Source organism: Manacus candei, unplaced genomic scaffold (genome assembly GCF_025592945.1).
Source record: "Manacus candei isolate 608988 ecotype Guabito, Panama unplaced genomic scaffold, ASM2559294v1 h1tg000050l, whole genome shotgun sequence".
In the NCBI taxonomy this organism is placed as follows: Eukaryota; Metazoa; Chordata; class Aves; order Passeriformes; family Pipridae; genus Manacus; species Manacus candei.
The window spans coordinates 9,959,424-9,980,820 of NW_026138098.1; the positions used below are offsets into that span (position 1 = coordinate 9,959,424).

A 21,397-nucleotide genomic window follows, 5' to 3' on the forward strand; every position below is an offset into this window, starting at 1 on the left:
TAGTTATTACAGTTGATCATAGGACCTCAGTTAACTTTCCCCACAGATGGTGGTCCTACCCTTTGAACAGGCTTCACTGAGGCTGATCAGTGTCATAACTACAGGAGACTGAAATGTGGTTACTAACCATGGATGAAAACTTGTTTGGCAATTGGATTTTACAGTATTTTTGTTTGAATATAAAGTAATCAGATTTTATGGCTTTGCCTTTAGTCATAGAGAAGCAATATAAAAAAGAGGCAGAACTGAATGAAGCTTTTTGGGTTTTGTTTGCTCTTCCATTAGGTTGACTGGCTGGGTGTTACTGAAGTTGTTTAACAGCTTTTTCTGGAATATCCAGATCCACAGAGGTCAAATAGAAATGGTCAAAGCAGCAACAGAGGTAAGGAAGGGTGGGAAAAAATCTAATAAGGTAGATTTCTGATGTAGTGTCTGTGAATATTTACAACACTTTCTGTTGTTATGAGAGTTTTGCTAAGTCTGTATGAAGTGAGATTGTAGATAGAACTGTCTTGTATCTGTGAAATAGGGTTCTTAATTAAATATAATGCTCTTCGAGTTGTGTAACCTAAAATATGATGGGAATTCTGATTTTACCTTTGCTTCAGTATCAAATTTTAAATATCAGACTGCATGATTATCTCAGATAACCTGCATCCAACATTTTTCTTCTTTTTTTAAGCTGAAGTAGCCAATAATAAACTAGTAGATATATTTAGGATTTTTTACTTTTACCTTGATTTGGAATAAAAATCTTTAGGAAATAAACTCTTCCTATTTCTTACTAGCAGTACATTCCCAGTTCTTTGATACTCATTGAAATTGGTCAAACAAATTCCTAAATTCTACCATTTTCTTTACATTCGAATTGATTCTTTTTGCAAGATTTACCTTAAAAATATTGATTAGATAAATGAAACAAACAAACAAAAAAGGTTCCTATTATTTTCTGTTGTTTTTTGATTATAGTATTAGGGAACCCCACTATTCATAGATCCTTGCTAATATCTAATGGAAATACCAGTACTTTTGGTGACACTGAAGATTTGTCCATATCCCTTTAACTGTTTCATTATTGTCTGAAGAAACTGGGAGTATTAATTAGTGCTAATGTAATGCATGCAACTGAAAACTGCAGTCCATGAAAATTAAGTACGGTTGACTAAAAAAATCTCGTTGTCATAGCTGAAGGAAAACCAGAAGTAAAAAAACTCAATGATGGTAACTGGAAAAATACCATCAGTTCAGAGAAGATGATGCTAGCAATCTCAGTGAAGGATTTTAAAAAAGGAGTAATCCACATTTCTTACCAACTGCCTTCTCTCTTTTTTCCTTCTCTCCCCATCATAGATGAATTTGCCTCTTATCTTTTTGCCTGTTCACAAATCCCACATTGACTACCTGCTTCTCACATTCATTCTTTTCTGCCACAACATCAAAGCACCCTACATTGCTGCAGGGAACAATCTCAACATCCCCATCTTCAGGTAATAACCTCTTCTTATTTGAAAAAGACTGAGGTGGCGGGATCTGACCTGTTGTGCAATATGTCTTATGCCCAAGTACAAAAATATCTGAGTATTGCTGGGCCATCATGTATAACATGCTCAGAGAGAGAAGCTCTATCATAACCCAAGTAGGGTAAGGAAGGGTATTCCTTCGTCCTAAGAGTCTCAAAGTGGATAGGTGACTAGGAAAAGATAACTGTGAAAAAATGTAGTGAACGGACAACACTTCATGAAATTTGGTGAGCTGGCTAATGGGCAGCAACACTACTGGGTGAATAATACTTTGTGGGAAAGTACTCCACTTTAGTCTGTGTTTAAATTATTTTTCTGGTGGCTGAAGAACCTAAGGTCTTTTATGCAACATTTTGCCATTGAGACAGAATTTGGCCATAACCGATTTCTAAAAAGACTGGATATTGCAGGAAGTGATGAGGAAAAAAGGAGGATACCTTGACTTCAAGGGTATTTGCACCAGTAGGTGCTGGTCTGTAATAATCATAATGAGAAAGGCATTCAGGCTCTATAAATTATTAATTAAAATGCTATTTATTAGGGCCAGCAGTATAAGGAATGAGAGATTAGCATAGATAATCCAGCATCCCTTTAGGCACTGGGAACCCTGTGTTCTGCAGAATTCAACAGGCCTCTGATCCACAGCCAGCCTGTGGACCCTGTCTGCAGAAAGGGTTACCCCAATTTGGTCCTTTGAGGTGGTGTAGGATTTGCTTGCAAGAAAACAACTCTATTCATCATTTCTTCTGCCAAGCAGAAAGGATGTTCTTGTGAGAGCTTCTTGCTGCACTGTAAGATAAAGGCAAGACCGTGCAGGTGTTGTAATTGCTGGTGTGACGTGGGAGCTGCCTGCCGATTGCTCTGTTAAAATGAGCTGGCTGAGCTGATCCTGCAGCTGAGGTGTATGTGCAACATGGGCATGAAGATACTGTTTGTGCAGCACAGCACAGACTCAGGACAGCTCAGGTTAACTGTTAGGTGGATCACCAGCATCTCAGTGTACAAGTCTCCCAGAAAGTGGCCTGTCAGGGGAGTGAAATGGAGCAGGACAGGACAGAGAAGCCTGTTTCATAAGTTAAATGGAGAAATAATTGTATGGTCTTGTCATGTGCAAGTAGGATAGTACAGTTTAGTCTTTGGGAATGTCAATTATTTCAGTTCTTGTTGTGCGCTAGGAATTTTGTGCTGGATGTGTAGTAGCTTCCTGCAACTAAGTTCAATGAGTATAATCCTTCTTTATTCTGCAGCACGTTGATCCGCAAGCTAGGAGGGTTTTTCATTCGTCGGAAGTTGGATCCGAGTCCTGGTCGTAAGGACTTCCTCTACAGAGCTTTGCTCTATGTGGTACGCATTTCTTGTTGTTTCTGTAGGTAGCATTTCAGTTGGGTTCAAGTGGGAAAGTGAGTTCCATCTGTCTGGAGATCTATTTTACTGCTTTGAATTTGTCTTTGGTTTCATGCTGCAAAAAGGGGATTCATTTTTGTATGAACTCTTGAATTTATAGAATTACAGAAAATTGAATGCTCAGCCCCTTTGAGGATGAGCAGATTTCCACCTTGCATAATCGCTGCTAAAGAATGTGGAATCAATGCTCCCTGAATTAATGTTAGGCCTTGTTTCTCTGATGTCTTTTGTTCTGAGGCATATCTACACTGATTCTGTTAACATAATGGAATTCTCTGTTTATGATGGGTTGATGTAATCCTTTGTGCCATTCAGTATAATAGCTGTATTTGCATCTTGGAAGATGGGATATGCTGGGGAACCAGAAGAAGAGATGAATGTGAATTGACTAGATCAACTGTTGCTAAAGATGCTCTTTGAACAAAAGTCATTATACTGCTTGTATATTCATGCAAATTCAGTTACAGATTCGTCTGGGTTTGTGTCAAGCATTAATTATTGCTTTTTTTTCACAAGTGTTCGTGCCAACTCATGATCTTCTGATACTTTTAAAAGGAAATGGTTGCTGACAATGTATTTCAAATGTGAATTTGCCAATATAATTAGATATTTATTTTTTCTCTTTTCCAATCTTTTTGTATTCAGCACATAGAAGAACTGTTGAGACAGCAACAGTTTTTAGAAATATTCTTGGAAGGCACACGGTCTCGAAGTGGGAAGGCATCTGGAGCTAGAGCAGGTCTTTTATCTGTGGTGGTGGATGCTCTCTTCTCAAATGCTACTCCTGATGTCCTAATTATACCCGTGGGAATCTCCTATGATCGCATAATTGAAGGTCACTATAACAGTGAACAGCTGGTAAGAGCAATTGAACAACTTGTTTTGCCTAGGGGATTTTCTGCTTATGTGCAGGAAAATGTGTTAGAGTTAAATGACGTGCTAGTAGTCCTGTCACAGGTACTCGGGATTAGTGTTGAAGAGCAAAGAGCCATTAATCACAAAACCTCTCTGACAGGAAGTGCTGAGGGACAGGTGACATACTTCCACATGCAAACTCATGACATAACAAATAATATGTTCAAGTGGATCTCTATGGAGAAAAGTAGTTCTCCAGATTTACTTTTAAGTTATAAGGTGTGTCAAAAGCTTCGACCTTGTTTTGTCTGCTGTTGCATGCATTTTAATTTTAAACATAACCTTTTAATTGTGAAGTGGAAGAAAACCCAAAACAACCACCTCTGTTTTCTAGGGCAAGCCTAAGAAGAATGAAAGTCTTTGGAGTATAGCTAGAGGAGTCTTCAGAATGCTGCGGAAGAATTATGGGTGTGTCAGAGTAGATTTTGCACAACCATTTTCCTTAAAAGTAAGTTTGACTTCTTGAAAATCCATTTGAAGTTTTGACATTTTTGATATTTCAATAATGGGACACATTTATTTCGCTTTTTTTCTTTGTGGGTTATCATCAGTAGCATTATCTGCTGAAGTCCATTCTGGTAGGACAAAGTACCCCTGTTTTGATGAATGTGTGAGTCTTTGGGCACATTTGTGTTAAGCTGAAATAGACTCAAAGCTGATGAAAAGGGTTATGTTAGTTTCAAAATGGTTTAAGTGTTCTTACTGGGGTTCTTTGTTTGTTTAGCAAACAATCTTTAAAATGATCCTTGTACCATGCAGTAATCGTTTATGTAGTAGAAACATTAGGAGTTGAAGGAGCCTGAATGCTGTTTTCCAGTTTAAGTAATTTAATGGCATATGGTATTATTGAGGAAGGGCATTTATCTCCCTAGATTTTTGAAATTGCTAAGTAAATTAGTAGCTATAAAAGTATTATGATTAGTGTATTGTGTATACAGGTGTTTCGTAGCTTCTCAGGGAACGTAGTGGTGTGGTAGTATCTGCCTTCACTCTTTAAATCTTCCCTGATCTCTGCAAAATCTGCTGGTACTATACTTATCTGCATTTCACTAATCTGTATTCTGCCACAGTATGCCTTGTTTTTAGTGTGACTTTAATAAGATTAACTACTGCAACAGCAACCTACTAGAACATTATTCAAATTAATTAGGTGTTCTTTTTTCTGGCCTACTTCTCTCAGAAAAGCAGTAGGTTGGAGAGCTTTGGAGGGTTCAGTTACCACAGCATGAAATTATTGTGACCATCTGCACTGCATTATAATTAGCATAGTAGGGAAAGATACTAATGCACTTCAAGGAGGAGGTTTGGGCTATTCTTGGTAGGGAGTTAACAATTCTTCTTGGATCAGTGTAAGGAAAAGAAGGTTATCTGCCCTCTTAATCTAGAGAAATGCTAATCAGCAACCTCTGTCAGGTCTCATTTGTATGTGTATTCCTTATTATACCTCAGAAGGGTGATAAATGGCATAAATCATTTAAGCATGCCGTAACTAAGATTTGCAGAAGTGTAACTGTGGTTATGTCACTGCACGTTTTTCTAAAGTAGATGAGCTTTGGGGGTTAATTTTGGGCCTCTGCAGTTCTGTGAGCACAGGCTTGGAAGCAGGAGAGAGTGAGCTGGCTGTGAAAGTCTTTTAAGCAGCTTTCCTGGGAGGGAACTGTTTTTCTGAGCAGCAGGTTAAGTGACTCTTTAGTTTCCCATTCTTTACAGAAACTGAAGGAACACAGAGTCCTGAAAACTGAGTAGTGTAAATGCTTAACCTGTAAGGAGAGGCTTTTGAGAAATTTGGGATTCAAAAATTCCAAGCATGCAGTGCCCTGCCTGCTTCCTAGGTGCTTATGTCACTGTGAGGGGTCTTGCAACTGGAGTTTGTGCCCCAGTGTTTACCTACGGAGAAGTTCCCCATTCTGGCATTTGAGGAAAGCAGCAGCAAGCAATAATTACTTCGTGTTGGTTCTGAATGGGTATTAGGCTTTGCTCTCACTCATGTTAATGAGGCAGTTCTCATTAATTTAATTGTGGAGAAGCTAGTCTCAAAGGAGTTGTTCCCAGCATGGTGCTGACAGGGGTTTTGTATTGTGTTCATTGCATTGTTTTGCATGAAGTACAGATTCCTTGATGTGGGAAGTTTGCTTTTGCATAAAATAAAGTAAAAAATGAATAAGCTGTTGAAAACTTTTAATATCTCTGACCTTATTACTGCTTTTTTAGTGTGAGCTGTTTTTAATCACAGTTGCAGTTTGAATAATTGCCTTTTTTCCTATAGTAATATCATCAGTTGAATGCAAGAGTAAAGTGGGAAAAGTACAAAAAATAACAATTCTTATTTTAACAGGAATATGTAAACAACCAAAGCCAAAAACTTGTGCCTGCTCCTCTTTCTTTGGAACAAGCTTTGTTACCAGCTATACTTCCATCAAGGTAGAGATTTTTTTTGTGTGTGTTGTTGAGAGGGAGGACAGGTTGGGATTTGTTTGTTTGTTTGTCTTTTTAATGTTCTGCATTACATTCCAAGCTGTACTTGAGCTCCTCAAGGGTAATCTAATTGTTTATAGAAAATTGAAAAGCTTAGACAATTATAACAGCAGTTTTTTATAAGAATTGCATTCTTTCTGATGAGCTCTGTTTAAATAAATTCAAGGAGGCTTTTAAAAGGTTTTTGGGTTTTGTTTTTGTTTGTTTGTTTGTAGGTTTTTGTTTTGTTTTGTGTTTGGGTTTTCTTTTTGTTTGTTTGGTTTTTATTTTAGTGACCTCTCTTGGTTTAATTATAAATTTTATGGAATAACTTGGGGAAAAAATGACATGCTTAATGAAAAGTGAAGGATTTGTTTTAAACCTCACTAAGCTTGCACAAGATTTTTGGAATAATTACAAAACAAATAGGATCTGTGAGTGAGTACCCCTTGCTCTCAAGGAGGTGACTGTCACTCAGAACTTCAAAGCTGTGGTCAAGGGCTAGATCTGCATTTGTTACATAGATACACATTTTACTTGAGGTCTCTGCTGTAACTGTACAAACCTGTGTCCTCCTGGTAGAGACAAAGTCAGTCATTTACCTTTAGAAAGTTGTAGGTCGATACAAAAGACCATTTCTAGCTTGTGGAGAGACTGGGTTCTATCCACCTTTTAGGCAGATTTGCTTATTCTACTGTTGTCCGTATTCACTGAAGGGAAAAGAGCTGTGGGGTGTAATTGGTGTTACAGCAAAGTCATGAATAACCATAGAACAAGGTTGCAATTTTTCTTTTGGTAGTCTTGTCTTAGATTGTTGTTTAGTGTGAAGAAAGAATCTGTAAAAGTCGGTAGAGCTACTTACAGGGAACATTTTTCTGCCCTTACCAGACTACAGTGGTGTTTTGGTTAGTATATATGAAAAAATATCAGTCTAGGTTATTTTACATTTTAATCTAAACCTAAATGTCATCATGTTAATTTTTATTCTGTATTTAGACCTAATGATACTGTGGATGAAAGCGCAGAGGCCTTGCTGCCCAACTCCAGGGATATCACCTGTGAACCCTTCAGAAGAGAGCTGATATCCAACTTGGCTGAGCATATTTTGTTCAGTAAGTGTTAAGAGTATCACTACCACAGAATCATAGAATGGTTTGGGTAGGAAAGGACCTTAAAGGTCATCCAGTTCCAACACCCGTTGCCATGGGCACAGACACTTTCCACTAGACCGGGTTGCTATCAACTACCTGGTTTGTTTTGCTGACTGAATGAATTTGTTGTTTGGTAATGTCATACTTCCTAAGTCACTCCATTCAGGTGATTGTTTCATGACTTCAAATGCTCTCTTGACAATTCTCTACCCCTTGCCTCCCTCTCTCCTCTTCAAAGTTTAATGAACTCTTTTCCTGATTTAGATTTCTGATTAAGCTTTTTGTTCTGTCTGTTTTGCTAACTATTGTATAGCTTGGACTAGTATACTAAACTTGCTGTACTCTGAAGTGTTTGATAGTCATACTGGTACACTAATTTCTTACCTCTTCATGTAAGAAGTTATTGGAGTGTCTGAATGGCATTATTTTAAGATCATACTCTCATGAACTCACCTAGCTGCATGGACCAGTGTTGCTAGGTTTTATAGGTTATATGGTGTATGCTTTAGTCAATAGACCTGTGATTTGTGGTATAAGAAATGCATACAAAACAGTACTTAGCTTAGTAAATGTTTAAGCTTTATTCGACCTTCTTAGTTCAAGTTACTTTGATTATTTAAATATTGTTACTATATAGACACAACATACTTTGTGTTTCATTCAGTGGATACAGTTCGGTGCCAACATCACTGTTATTGTTTTTTAAATAATAGGCACTCTTTCACTTGTAATGATGTTCTGAGTGTTTCAGGTGCTTAACAAGTTTATCTTGTTTACCACTAGCTGCTAACAAGTCCTGTGCTGTGATGTCTACCCACATTGTTGCCTGTTTGTTGCTGTACAGACACAGGCAGGTAAGGCTTCTGTGTTGCTTAAATAGTCAAACATTACTTTGGCCTTGTTAACTTAAAAAAAAAAAAAGGAATGCATTTTGCTATTACTTGATACTGAAAAGAAGAAAGATGCATTCAAATTAAAATAGATTTCGGGTAGTCTGAGTGCATATATTTTAGTTACTGGTGGATGCTTGAAAACAAGCCATTATTGATGGGATGATAATAAATGCTCATGTGGAAGTAGTTCTTTGTAATTCAAAACATTATGTTTTTTTTTAAAGAATACATGGGTTTGATTTATTGCATTAAGACTTTTTTAGATCTCAAAACATATTCACTGTTGAATACGCTACAAACTATTCCATTCATTTTCAAATTAATTTTGCTGTTTCCCAGTACTAAAATATTATATCTCAATGGTAGAATGATATGAATGTTTAATGCAAGTCTTGTGCATGGGGCTTGGAAGAATTTTTTTTCTCCAACAGATGTGTTTTACATTTTTTCTAAAATTCCTTGTCCTCCTAGACTGAAGCTTGTATTGCACATAAATTGAGAAGAAATTGAAAAATATTGATCAGATATGTAATCTTCCTTGTGGAAGAAGTATCACCATTCCCATCAGTGCAGTATTCCCAATTTCCTAAAATAGTCGAGTCAAAGAAACATTTTACAATGTGATCTGAAGCTGTTGTGACAGAAAACAAGAAAAGGAAGTGCTTGAAGAAAGACTTTTCCTCATGTTCCAAGCCAGTTGAACAGTTTTGTTAATTACAATACTCCCAGATAATTGAGCATTCATTTTATAGCATAGATAATAGGAATACAATATCTCTGACATGTTCTTGAAGAGCAACTCAGGTCTCTGCAGGCTGTGAAATAAACCAAGAAGCAAACAAAAATCTTGCATTCCCAAATAGTTGCATGGCTTTAAAAAATATAATGGCATGTAGTTCAAAACACATGGGACTACTTCAGCAAACCTCAGTGAAAATCAGTTTTTTGGATATAACTGTTGTGCTTTGAGTTATGAATAATTAGTGTATTGTTTATGTGTTTGCTATATACCTGTTTATGTAGTTTACAGATAAACTCCTCTGCAGAACAATTGTTTCACTGTGTGATTCTTTTTATTTCTAGGGAACTGATCTTTCCAGGTTGGTAGAAGATTTCTTCTCCATGAAGGAGGAGGTCTTAGCCCGTGACTTTGACTTGGGATTTTCAGGGAACTCAGATGATGTTGTTATGCATGCCATCCACTTGTTGGGGAATTGTGTAAATATCACGAACACTAGCAGAAACAACGAGTTCTTCGTCACTCCCAGCATAACGATACCTGCTGTTTTTGAACTCAACTTCTACAGCAATGGAGTAGTTCATGTATTCATTAAAGAGGCTGTTATTGGTATGTTTTGGGGTTTACCAAACCCATGAAGTCAAAGTATCTGCACTAAAAACTTCATCAGTTTTTTATTTACTTTAATATATTTTTTTGCTCCCTGCTTCAACCCACATTTGCACTAACAAACAATCTTAGAGTAAACTTGCATTTTGTTTGTGGAACGTTTCCACTCTTTTTTCCCTTCATCCTTTATCTTTCTTGGAAGTATCTGTGTATTGGTCACTGCCATAGGCAAGGCACTATCAGAATTCTGAACCAACATGGCAAAATCTGTTTGCCAACATGGCAAAAACTTTGATGAGCAGCATTTTATTGAGATTCTGTTTTGATCTGACATTACTGAACACAAAATAGTGGTGAATTCTGTCTTTATTCTTGAATTGCATGTGTAATGTTTGACTGCTTTTAGGCCTAGAAATAGGCAAAACAAAAGTTTGGCATTTCCTTTACTATAAAACTCTTTGGAAAATTAAACTTTGCTTATGTTTCTGCTCTAGCCTGCAGCCTTCATGCAGTTCAGAGTAGGAGGTGCAGAAATGGCACCAGTGGTGCTTCTCCCAGTTTGATTAGTCAAGAACACTTGGTCCGAAAAGCTGCCAGCCTGTGTTACTTGCTTTCTAATGAGTTTAATGTATCTTTGGTAAGTAACTGCATTAATTGTCAGGTGTCAAATTTTTGTTGTGCTTGTTACTTTAAAATTAATTGATGCTTTTCGGTAGTGTCACAGCTCTGATCTGTTCGCTGTAAGTACAGTCTCACAGTAATGGTATCGAGGGTTACACATTGAGTGCCACCTGCTGCTCATGCAAGTGCTGCAGTGGGTGATGCTGGGCTGAGCCTGCAGCTTGCCTTTCCTGAGAAGGAAAAGCTGCTCTCTCAGCTTCCCACAATTCAAGGTGGGCTTGTTAATGCCACTTAACAAATTTTGTGTCACTGACGTCATTAGACCATCACAGCTATATTTGCATTCTGCCCAAACTATTTAGTTGTTTTTTTTTTACCTAAACAAACACAAGGCTTTGAGAGTACTCAGCTCCTATGAGTTTACATAGATGATTGAAGTTATGCTGGGAACTAAGGCTCCATATTCTGAAGATATTCCTTATTTGCATAGGAGAGCAATAATCACAGTGTGCCGCACCTAGTACTGAGTGGCAATTTTAAACATGGCCTGACTTCGTTTTTTGTTGTGTTACAAAACACTGAAGAGAACTGATGTTATCTCATTTTTCAGACACTGTGTACTTTGAACTTTAAGTGCTAGGTGTTTTTTTTCTTATGTGTAGGAATTACTTAAAATTCTAGGGATTCTTGAATTAGTTCTTAAATCTGTACTCATATTTGACTAATGCCTTTTTTACTGAAGCATAAGCCAAATTTAATATTTTTGTCTGGGCAGTAATGTAATGTCAGATGGTGAGGTTCTTTGGTAATGTTATCCTTTTGCTTTCAGAGTTAATAATTATTTTCGTTTTAACTAAGAAAATATTTCCTACATGATTACAAACAATGTAAAAGAGGTTGGCATTTTTTTATTCAGAGTTTCAAAACACATAAGGGAATTTCTTTGAAGTGCACTTTCCTTTAAATTTCAAATAAATCACGGTAGTGAGTCTCAGTGATTTGTTTTATGATGGTTGTATTTCAGAATTGTTAACAAACTAAAATTTGGTTAGAGGCGATTAAAAAGGGAGAATATTTAATGTGGCTTTCTACTGGTGATAATGCATTTCTTAAAAAAACTTGGACAGATCCCATTTCACTGTAATTTTTCTAATGTCTGCCAGGATAAACATAAGAGGGGTGCATTGGGATTATGCTGATAAAAGTTTAATAACTTGCATAAAAGGAAAAATACTGCTGTATCTAAAACATGCATACTGAACAAGAAATGGTGTTGCTATAATGGGTATAATCGATGTGATTTTAAAATTGCATTTCTTTTATGTTGTGCAGCCCTGCCAGGTGATCTATCAAGTTTGCCATGAATCTGTGGAAAGGCTGATACAATATGGCATTCTTCTGGTGGCCGAGGTAAAGTGATAGAGATACTATACTAGTAGTACACTATAGTTTATGCTTCTTAGTTGTGAGACTTGTTCTAAATATATGTTTTTACTGAAAACTTGTAACAACAAGTCCAGGACTGAGACTACTTCATTCCTCTCTCTGTAAGTGTCAGACATTTGGATATAGTCATCCTGTGATGGCCAATGACTGTGTAATTTCATTGTACCAATAACCCTACTAAGGAAGACTCACGTTTTTGTACTGTCTTGTAAAATTGGGATTTAGTTTATTATTGGAGCTCTTTCAGTTGCAGCATAGCTGCATGGATGTTTACTTTCTGCTCTACAGGAATCAGGAGTCCAGATCTTTTGTCATTCTTTGATTCCTTTGCATAAATCTTGGAATTACTGTAAAATCTCCTCAGCTGTCACAGGTTGCAGTTTCAGGGCTGTAGACGAGTCACTCTGTGGTGCCATCTGTCAGAGGTGTGCAGCATAAAGAAAACTTGAGGAGCAGGGGCAGCTAATTCAGCATATCTTTGCTTCCCAGGCTTTTTTTGTGCACTGTAAACAAACCTTGGCACCCTCCAGGAAGAAGCAAGAAAATCATAGAATCATAGAATCAACCAGGTTGGAAGGGACCTCTGAGATCATCAAGTCTAACCCTTGATCCAACACTGCCATGGTTACCAGGCCATGGCACTCAGTGCCTCATCCAGTCTCATCTTAAAAACCTCCAGGGACAGAGAATCCACCACTTCCCTGGGCAACCCATTCCAATGCCTAGTTACCTTCTCTGTAAAGAATTTCTTCCTAATATCCAACCTAAACCTCCCCTGGCAGAGCTTAAGACCATGCCCTCTTGTCTTACTGATAGCTGCCTGGGAGAAGAGACCAACCCCCACCTGGCTACACCCTCCTGTCAGGGAGTTGTAGAGAGTGATGAGGTCTCCCCTGAGCCTCCTCTTCTTCAGGCTGAACAGCCCCAGCTCCCTCAGCCTCTCCTCATAGGACTTGTGCTCAAGTTGCTTCACCAGCCTTGTTGCTCTGCTCCATTTGAGGTGCTCCATATTGAGGTGCTTCTGCTCCAGGACCTCAATATCCTTCCTGAACTGAGGGGCCCAGAACTGGACGCAGCACTCGAGCTGTGGCCTCACCAGTGCTGAGTACAGGGGAAAAATCACTTCCCTGGACCTGTTGGCCACACTGTTCCTGATCCAGGCCAGGATGCCATTGGCCTTTTTGGCCACCTGGGCACACTGCTGGCTCATGTTCAGCTTCCTGTCAATCCAAACTCCCAGGTCCCTTTCTGCCTCCAGCCACTCTGTGCCCAGCCTGTATCACTGCAGGGGGTCGGTGTGGCCAAAGTGCAGGACCTGCCACTTTGCCTTGTAATGTAAATGTAAAGATCATGAGGAAAAGGAGTTACATGTTTGGCTGCTTTCTTCTTGCAGCCCTCCAGTCTCAAAGGAGGTTAGAGCTGCTTCTGCTGTGTTTGTTAATGGCCGTTGCTTCACTCTAATCATAGTGCATGCCTTTTGATATATGCTTCTGGTTTTAATGTTTGTTACCATAGGTACTATTTACTTGTTATACCTGAATATTAAACATTCTCCTCTGGAGTTGCTACTGCTTCCTTTTTATCTGAACTACTCATGTGTTGTCATGCATTAGATTGCAATCATCATTAGATAAATCAAAAAATTAATGCTAATCATAATTTAGGAAGAAACCTGTGTGTTCCATGCCTGGGGACAGATGAGGAAAATAGGTGTGGACAGCAGTAGATGTGCAGTTCTGTGTAGTCAAGCATGAAATTGGTCCTCAGGGTTCTTCTATAAGTTATGGTGGTTGTGTTTGGTACTTCACTGTTTATAGCTGTGACATAGTACCTGTTAGGCAGTATAGAAATATCTGTCTGTAATGTCTGACATAAACCACCAGTGCAACATCTGAATGCTGAAAAATGAGATATATTCCCTCATTAAATTTTTTAAACTTGGGAGACCTCTGTACCTGCTTTTAAAATGTTAAAAATTTGCATAATCCATGCAAACAGTGTAAGCAATGGTTGTTTCCCAACCTCAGAGAAGCTGGCAATGCTTGTGGGGGTTTTACAACCTGTTCTTTAGGAAAGGTGGATAGCTTTTGTCCCTTGTAATGATTTCAGTTTACTGCTGACATTAACACATAAATCAATTTCCCCTTAAATTGAGCCTGACTGACCCATGTTTTTTTAAAATATTCTTCTCCTGTGATTTTAATGTTTACTTCAAAAACAAAAAAATATTCCTAACACATAGTGATCTCTTTGGGATTTATTTTTAAGGTTATTTTATGACCTTTGCTTCATTCAAAATAAAATATTTTATCAGAGTGCAAGACTGGAAGGATGTCATTCTTCATTGCTGCAGAGGCCTTTTTCTTTCCCATGAATATTATCACAGTAATCGCATGAACAACGTGTCTGTTATCCATTTAGTTTTAATGTTTTTTGATTTCCATTTCTAAATGGAATAAAGATGCGGGGCTATTTCCTTTTTGACTCAGCAATGCTGAACTTTGAAAAACCTTCCTATTCTGCTGCTTTGAGCAAAACAAATAATGGTGAATGACTGATGCTAAGGTCTCTCTTGTTCTTCTGAGTGTGTGTTTAATATCTCTAAAACTCATTTCTGAAGATGCATTGTTAAAATTGAATGTTGCATCAAACATTCATTGGTCAGGTGGAGTATTTCTGTGGAACCTCATTTATTGCAGACCTGAACTTCTGACGCACTTGCCTCAACATAATCAAGGTTTAAATAATTTGTGGCCTTCTTGATTTAAACTGACTCATTCTGTTCCAGCCCATATCTCACTTGGGGACAAATGCAAGAGCATCATCATTAGAGGCAATAAGTTACTACTTTCAAACAGCAACTTGTAGCATTCTGCATTGAGTTTTTAGCTATTGTAATACAATAACAGTTTACTTCTCTGAGGCAACTGTAGTACAGAGGTTAGCAACACCACAACCAGAGAGCTTCTCAACTGTCTGTCCTAACACAGCTGAAAACACTTGCTTGGCAGCTGCTACTGCATGGCCTCTGGTAGGAAGATTCAGCAACACTTGCAAAGATTTTAACTTTAAAGCGACAGGGAAACTAAAGAAAAACCTTTTTTTCACCAAATGTCTCTTGTCCCTTCTCAGTGCTGTCTATAATTGAGTCTCACCTGCTTCCATTAAATATTAGTTAATAAACAGACTGGTTTAGTCAGATGAGGTTATAAAAAACCCCTATTGCTTACTTGGATTTGGACTTTTTACCTATTTACCACCTTGTCTTTCAAATTTAAGCAGGATGATCAGGAGGATGTTAGCCCCAGTCTTACAGAGCACCAATGGAATAAAAAACTCCCTGAGCCATTATCTTGGAGAAGTGATGAGGAAGATGAAGACAGTGATTTTGGAGAAGAGCAGAGAGATTGCTACCTGAAGGTATTATTTCTATAAGGCTAATAATATTGAACTCTGTTGTGAGAGATACAAACTACTGTGCTCATTTAGGATTGGTAATTATAATTTTTTTTTTGGTTGGTTGGTTTTGGGTTTTTTTTTTTTTTGGTTTGTTTGTTTGTTTTTATTATTATTATTTTGTTGTTGGTTTGCAGTGTTAGCCTGTAGTATTTTTGTACAGTCAACAAAATACCTTTCTGTCCTTTACATGAAGAAAACAGCTGAAGAAACATCAAATAATCTTTTAGGGAGATGCAATTATTAGAGTCATGAAGTAGCAATTATTAGAGTCATGAAAACTGATAAATACTCAAGTATCTTAGTTTTAGTCTTTACTGACTACATGCACTCTAAAAGGGGCAGATTGAGCTGGTATTTATATTCAGCCTATATTTCTCTTCATAGATTGCTCATGTTGAATTTAGGTATGTTACCAGTTTTCTCACAGAGCTGACAAACACTCTTTAGGATATCTTGTTAACTATTGAAAACATCTGTCCATATCTGTGATTGCATGGCAACCCTTCTGTTGGCTGTAGAACAGTATGATGTCTTTAATTTTAACTTAGAAAAATAGTTATACCTCAGAGGAGAAAAAACAGCATCGATCTGTGATGTGCATTGCCTCTTTTGTGCCTCATGGTAAACTGCCTTTTTGCTATGCTTCCATAATGTTCTGTGCCCCCATACTCCTTTTTGTACAAAGAATTATTTTGGCTGCCATTTTGCCATGTTCTGTCTTGCAGATTATATGTTGTTTCTGCTGGTCTCTGTCACTGAACCTTTTGTTGCCTTTTCTTAGGTGAGCCAGTCTCAAGAGCACCAGCAGTACATCACTTTCCTGCAGAGGTTACTGGGACCTTTACTGGAGGCATATAGCTCTGCTGTCATCTTTGTGCACAATTTTAGTGGTCCTGTTTTAGAATCTGAATATATTCAAAAGCTACACAAGCACTTAATAAGCAGGACGGAGAGGAATGTTGCTGTGTATGGTATGTTAAACTGGGTTTGGAACTGGAATTGAGTCATTCTATTCTTCCTATTGCAAGGTAGCCCAAATTAAATTGCAGTTTGTTTATCCCTTGGTTTTCTTTCTTGCAGCTGAGAGTGCTACCTACAGTCATGTGAAAAATGCAGTGAAAGTGTTCAAGGACATTGGGGTAAGTGTTTGGTGCTCAAATCTGGTGACTATTAAGTTTCATTTTAATAATGAGCACAATTTTGACATTTAAAGACATCTCTTCAGTGGCAGTTTAAAGTTTGTGAATGTATGTGTGGAAATGTGTTGTGGGTTTTGAGCATTTTGGTTACTTTGGGCTCAGGGCTGTAAAAGGAAGAGCACAAGTTGCAGAACAGGGCGTTCCTTGCCCCTGGGAAGACCTGTCATGATGGCTGGGTGACCAGACATTTTTATTCACAGAAAATGAAGTCCCTCTGCTCTACTCCATGTCCCTATTGAACAATATTGAAAGGCTGAGAGCATGTTCTGTGCTTAGTAACATCTAAATTTAATTTTGAAGACTACTTAAATCTTAAAAAAAGCATTAGTTACTGAATTTTGGCTTAACAGTGATTGATCTACAGCAGAACCATCCTTGTGGACCTCCAGTGTCCACCACGAGGATACAGGCGTTCTTTAAAATAAACATTAAATTTTGCACACTACCAGTAACATTTTGAATTTTAAATCACCTCTCTGGATTTTGTAAGTGAAGCATTCTTCCTTCATCAGAATGACATGGCTTCCTGAATTCCGAATGTGATTTAGCATTATAATTTTGAAAGTATCATTTAGGCAAAATTTTGCTAGATATGGGATTTCAAACCTCTGTGTTTAAGTTCTGATGTGTTAAATAATCTAGAAATAGGTGGTCTATAGTAAAGGTATCTTCCTATAAATGTAAGAGCTGTGAAGAAAGCGTGTATCAAATCCATTATTTTCCAGCAGCAAGATAAACTAAAAGAAGTGAAACTAGGTAGCATCTGCTGAGCATCCACGTAGAGCATAGCATCTGAATTCTTGTTTTCAAAGTGCTCACACTTTCAATTCAGATGTCTTTTAATTGGGTGTTTTACCTCTCGCTGTTAAGAGTTGGCTGTTTATCATACAATGTACTTATTTCTGAGTTTCTCTTCTTCCATACCACTTGAAAACCTAAAGGCATTGCCACTTAAGCCTTCAAGGGAGGAAAAAAAAAAAGTCTTGTAGATGAGGCAAAACTTAGTATAGGCTGTAAAATTTTAATCACAAAAGGAAGGAGATTCCTTTAACGTGGTGATACTCACATATGTTCATGCTGTGCTTTAGGTTTTCAAACAGACGAAGCAAAGCAAAGACACCATTTTGGAACTAAGCACGACATTCCTACCTCAGCGCAACAGGCAAAAACTACTGGAATTCGTCATGAGCTTCATGGTATTATAGACCACATACAGCACCTTGTCCAGGGACACGAAGACAGGTTTTGAGACTGTGGCAAAGCCTGGGGACATTTGCTAATTCTTCAAAGTGTAAGGTGCCACTGTCCGGGTAAGGCCTTCTCTGACTTGAACTACTGGAAGACAAGTGCCTTCTTACATATGCATTTATGGGTTTCTTACAGTCCCAGTCCTGTTGTAATACAGCGATACTCAGATGACACTTTGGATACAAGTAATTAAACAAATTGCAAAAAATAAGATAAATTATTAGAATTAGATGTAAAATGAAGAGTGAAGTTTTATCAGTGTTACATTTTAAATATACTTTTAAAGACTGTAACAGATGCACAAGTACACACCTTAGTGGTCTGTAGCTAGCCCTGAGATCTTGAGTTTAGTGGCAACACAGCTTATGGCATAAACAAGTAACTTTCATTCCAATTCCGTTTTATTGTTTTAAATAAATGGTTTAAAATTTTTGCTTAGGCAGGCTACATATTTTGTGGATAAAGCCATTGTTTTTCATAAATGTTAACATAAATGCCAAAATTCTAATGAGAATTACAGTTACAGACATCTGAGAATAACAATCATGTAGCAGAAGATTGTGAGAAACGTCAGCAGGCACACCTTGCACTGTTAGAGCTGTGTAGTGCAGTGGTAAATTGCACTAATCACTGCTGTCAGGAAGAATGTGAGAGTAGTGTTCTTGTTTTTTTTGTGGCATCTGTCACTCAGCCAGATGAAAGTCAGGAGACAGTTGCCTGAATGTGAATATCTTAGATTATTATTTAATTGAAAATAACTGTTAAGTTTGGGGAGTTTTTTGTTTGGTTGGTTTTTTTAATTAATAGGATGTCAGATTTTTTTTTTAAGTGGAGTAAAGACTTGATTTGGTGAAATAGTTTTTAACTTTGGCTCTGAAAATTTCAGCAATAACTTCTGCAGTTCTTTGGAAACAAATGTTCATATTGTATTCTGTTGCTGAACAGATCTAAATTGGCATGAAGTAGTACCTCTAGAAACCCAGAAATATAAACAATGTACTTTTGACTGTGATCTAACTGACAAAAAAAATATCATTCATAAACAAAACTGAATGATGAATAAATTCTGTCCTATGAGACAGGACTCTAGTCTTGCAATTTGATCCTATTGCATGGAGGACTTGCACTGTAGATTTCATCTTCTCTTCATGTGAGTGGAGATTAGATTGCAACTTGTAGTCCTGTATTTTAGTACAACTGATCCAGCTGAAGCAGTACCTTGGTGGTATGTGAAGCTGGTTTGCTTGTGAAATGTGTTTTCCCTCCTTTAGATTGCCTTCTTGATGAGGTGGTACTTCCAGACGAGGGAAATCAAACATTTCAGTTGCTGCATTGCTTTGCTTGATTCTCATGTCCTGGCCTTATGAGTAGAAAATCCCCCAAACTTCATCATGTAATCTCTGTTGCTTAACATAAATATGGAAAAGCATACTTGAATCCCAGCACTTGCACTGTTATGCCAGCACAGAACTGATGCACAGAAATTAGACTTTGTGGCCGAGGACCTTGCATTTGTACTGCACATTTGTCAACAAGAATATTTCTGTAAATTTTTTTATTAAATGCTATTAATACTTGAAACCTGCAGTTTATAGTTTGTTAGCATTATACTGTTAGCACTGTGAGACGCACATGTTTTGTCACTAAACCAGGTACTCTACAACACTTAAAGAATTTCTGAACCAAAGCTACATTAATATGGATAAACACTGACCCTGGAGTCGCTTGTGTTCTTATGTCCTTCTGCTGTCTCAGCAGGACAGTGACTACATCACACATAGTTTTTGTGAAGTCTACTAACTGTTTAGGAAGCAGTTTCATCTCATATTTACTGATGTACACCGTTCCTTCACCTGATGAATTCTCCATACAACGTTTGTTGCTGATGGCTTCTATTTCATGTCAAAAAAAGACTAGGTGCTTCTGAATAACAAGCTCTCATAGTTTACTGCATTTCAGTAAATCTGGAGTGTACTAACAGCGAAGACTGTACATAAAAGTTTTTTAAAAATGAAGCAATATGAAGCAAACAAAACTTGGGGCATTTTATTAATATGTTTTGCCAACGGAGGTATTAGTTACCATAAAACCCAGGAGTACTGTGGTCACTGGAGTGTTCTGGCTAGGTGTTGCAACTAAGATACTTTATGGCTTGTATTAAAAAAAAAAATAAAAAAATAAATCTGGTTAATATAAATCAGTGAGTGGGTAGGGCAATAATGCATGTGAATACGCAATAATGAATGCTTATATATGCAGAGGGAGGGGGCACCTGTAAAATTGGGTTATTTTATATGAAGAAAACCTGCATGTGAGAGATGGGTACTATGAATCATATGCCACTGGAAGCCTTTGCATTCTGCTGCAAATGTGTATGTATACATGTATATATGCAAGTGTGTATGTTATGACACACAACATCTATGCTTTTCCCTCAAATTAAAGCACAGAATATAAAATTATAAGGCTGTAACAGTCAAAAACTAAACCCAACACTTGCACTGTATTTACACCTTCAGTGTCTTATGATTTTACTAACTTTTCATGTTTCCTTTGCTTGATTTCAGTAAGTTAACCAGTAAAGAAGAAAGGACTGGCCCTGAATTACCACAAATGTATTTTAAGACTCTTATAAAGACTTACACGAATCTCGTCATTCATATGAGCATAATACTCAGGTGTGCAAGTCTTTTGGGGCCAGGATCTTTCATGATATGAGAAAATTAATCTTTCCATACATATCCTGTAGATCTCACGTTTTTAGAGTGATGGAAATGTAGAATTCCACTTGCTGTGCCACCACAGCAATCCAGGGCCCCACTGATCATAGTCTTGGTTGTGTATTTACTTTCTACTGACACTGAGGTCAGAGGCACAGCTGCCTTCCCGTTGACAGCATAGGGCTTTACTCACCCATCTCTGATTAGGAAGCATATGCACACACTTGCATTCAACTGCCTGCTCCACAGAGAAGCATCCCAGTCACCAATGTAGAAGAAGGTTGAGCTGGGAGGTGATATAAGATACTGTTGCTTTTGTGTTTCTGTGCCACTGAGCCAGGAACTGCTGACTTGAGAATGTTACCACGTTTTACCTGTTATGTGTAATGCTGTGTCTGTTTTAGAAGCACAGAGGTGTACTGGAGTCATTTTAATAAATTAAACTGTTTGGTAATATGACATTTGACAAGCTCTTGTAGTGTTCTTTTGTTTTTTGGTTTGTTTTTTCTTTTCTGTCTGTTTAATTGAGTTTTTTTTAAATAACTTGCTGAGATAATTCATTCATTAACTTTGTCCCACTGCAGGGAGTTTCTGAAATTAAATCATGAAAAGCTTTCATTGCAGATGTATCTCTTAACAGTGTATGTGCTGGAGCAGAGCCATTTAAAGAGCAGATTGAGGTGACATCTTGACTCCTGAGCCACTGTCTCTTTTGTTGTGAAATGGAAGTGCCATTTTGTTTCTCTGTTTCCCCATCCCTGCAAGGCTGTTGTACATGGAGTTCTTCTGGAGTTCCTCTCGCCTCCTGGGGGAGTGTCTGTGTCATACAGGAGCCTGGGATGGCTCTGATGCTGCAGGCTGTGCCTTCTTGTGGTGATTTCAAGCTGACCTGGAGTTCAATAAGCACCTGTCAGCAATTGTGACAGCATCTGGAAATGTGAATTAATTGGAGTGAGGCTTTAATATAATAAAACCTGCATAGATGATCATTACCTAAATTGAGAAGGAGGGATGCTGCT

At 37.8% G+C, this 21,397-nt stretch overlaps 1 protein-coding gene across 2 annotated transcripts in view; it reads left to right on the forward strand.

Moving 5' to 3' along the window:
- GPAM (glycerol-3-phosphate acyltransferase, mitochondrial) overlaps positions 1-20,837 on the forward strand; it is a 32,883-nt gene extending 12,046 nt beyond the window's left edge. The window contains exons 7-21 of one of the 2 annotated variants that reach the window (XM_051799869.1): positions 286-382; positions 1,351-1,487; positions 2,768-2,864; positions 3,570-3,782; positions 4,174-4,287; positions 6,175-6,260; positions 7,290-7,405; positions 8,228-8,298; positions 9,421-9,685; positions 10,180-10,322; positions 11,639-11,716; positions 15,032-15,172; positions 15,993-16,182; positions 16,292-16,350; positions 17,499-20,837. In XM_051799869.1, the coding sequence (XP_051655829.1) occupies positions 286-382; positions 1,351-1,487; positions 2,768-2,864; positions 3,570-3,782; positions 4,174-4,287; positions 6,175-6,260; positions 7,290-7,405; positions 8,228-8,298; positions 9,421-9,685; positions 10,180-10,322; positions 11,639-11,716; positions 15,032-15,172; positions 15,993-16,182; positions 16,292-16,350; positions 17,499-17,615 (1,924 nt within the window). In that variant the 3' untranslated portion in view covers positions 17,616-20,837. The remainder of the gene's footprint in view (positions 1-285; positions 383-1,350; positions 1,488-2,767; positions 2,865-3,569; positions 3,783-4,173; positions 4,288-6,174; positions 6,261-7,289; positions 7,406-8,227; positions 8,299-9,420; positions 9,686-10,179; positions 10,323-11,638; positions 11,717-15,031; positions 15,173-15,992; positions 16,183-16,291; positions 16,351-17,498) is intronic. The other variant, XM_051799870.1, reaches the window with a different exon arrangement.
- Positions 20,838-21,397: the final 560 nt, after the last annotated feature.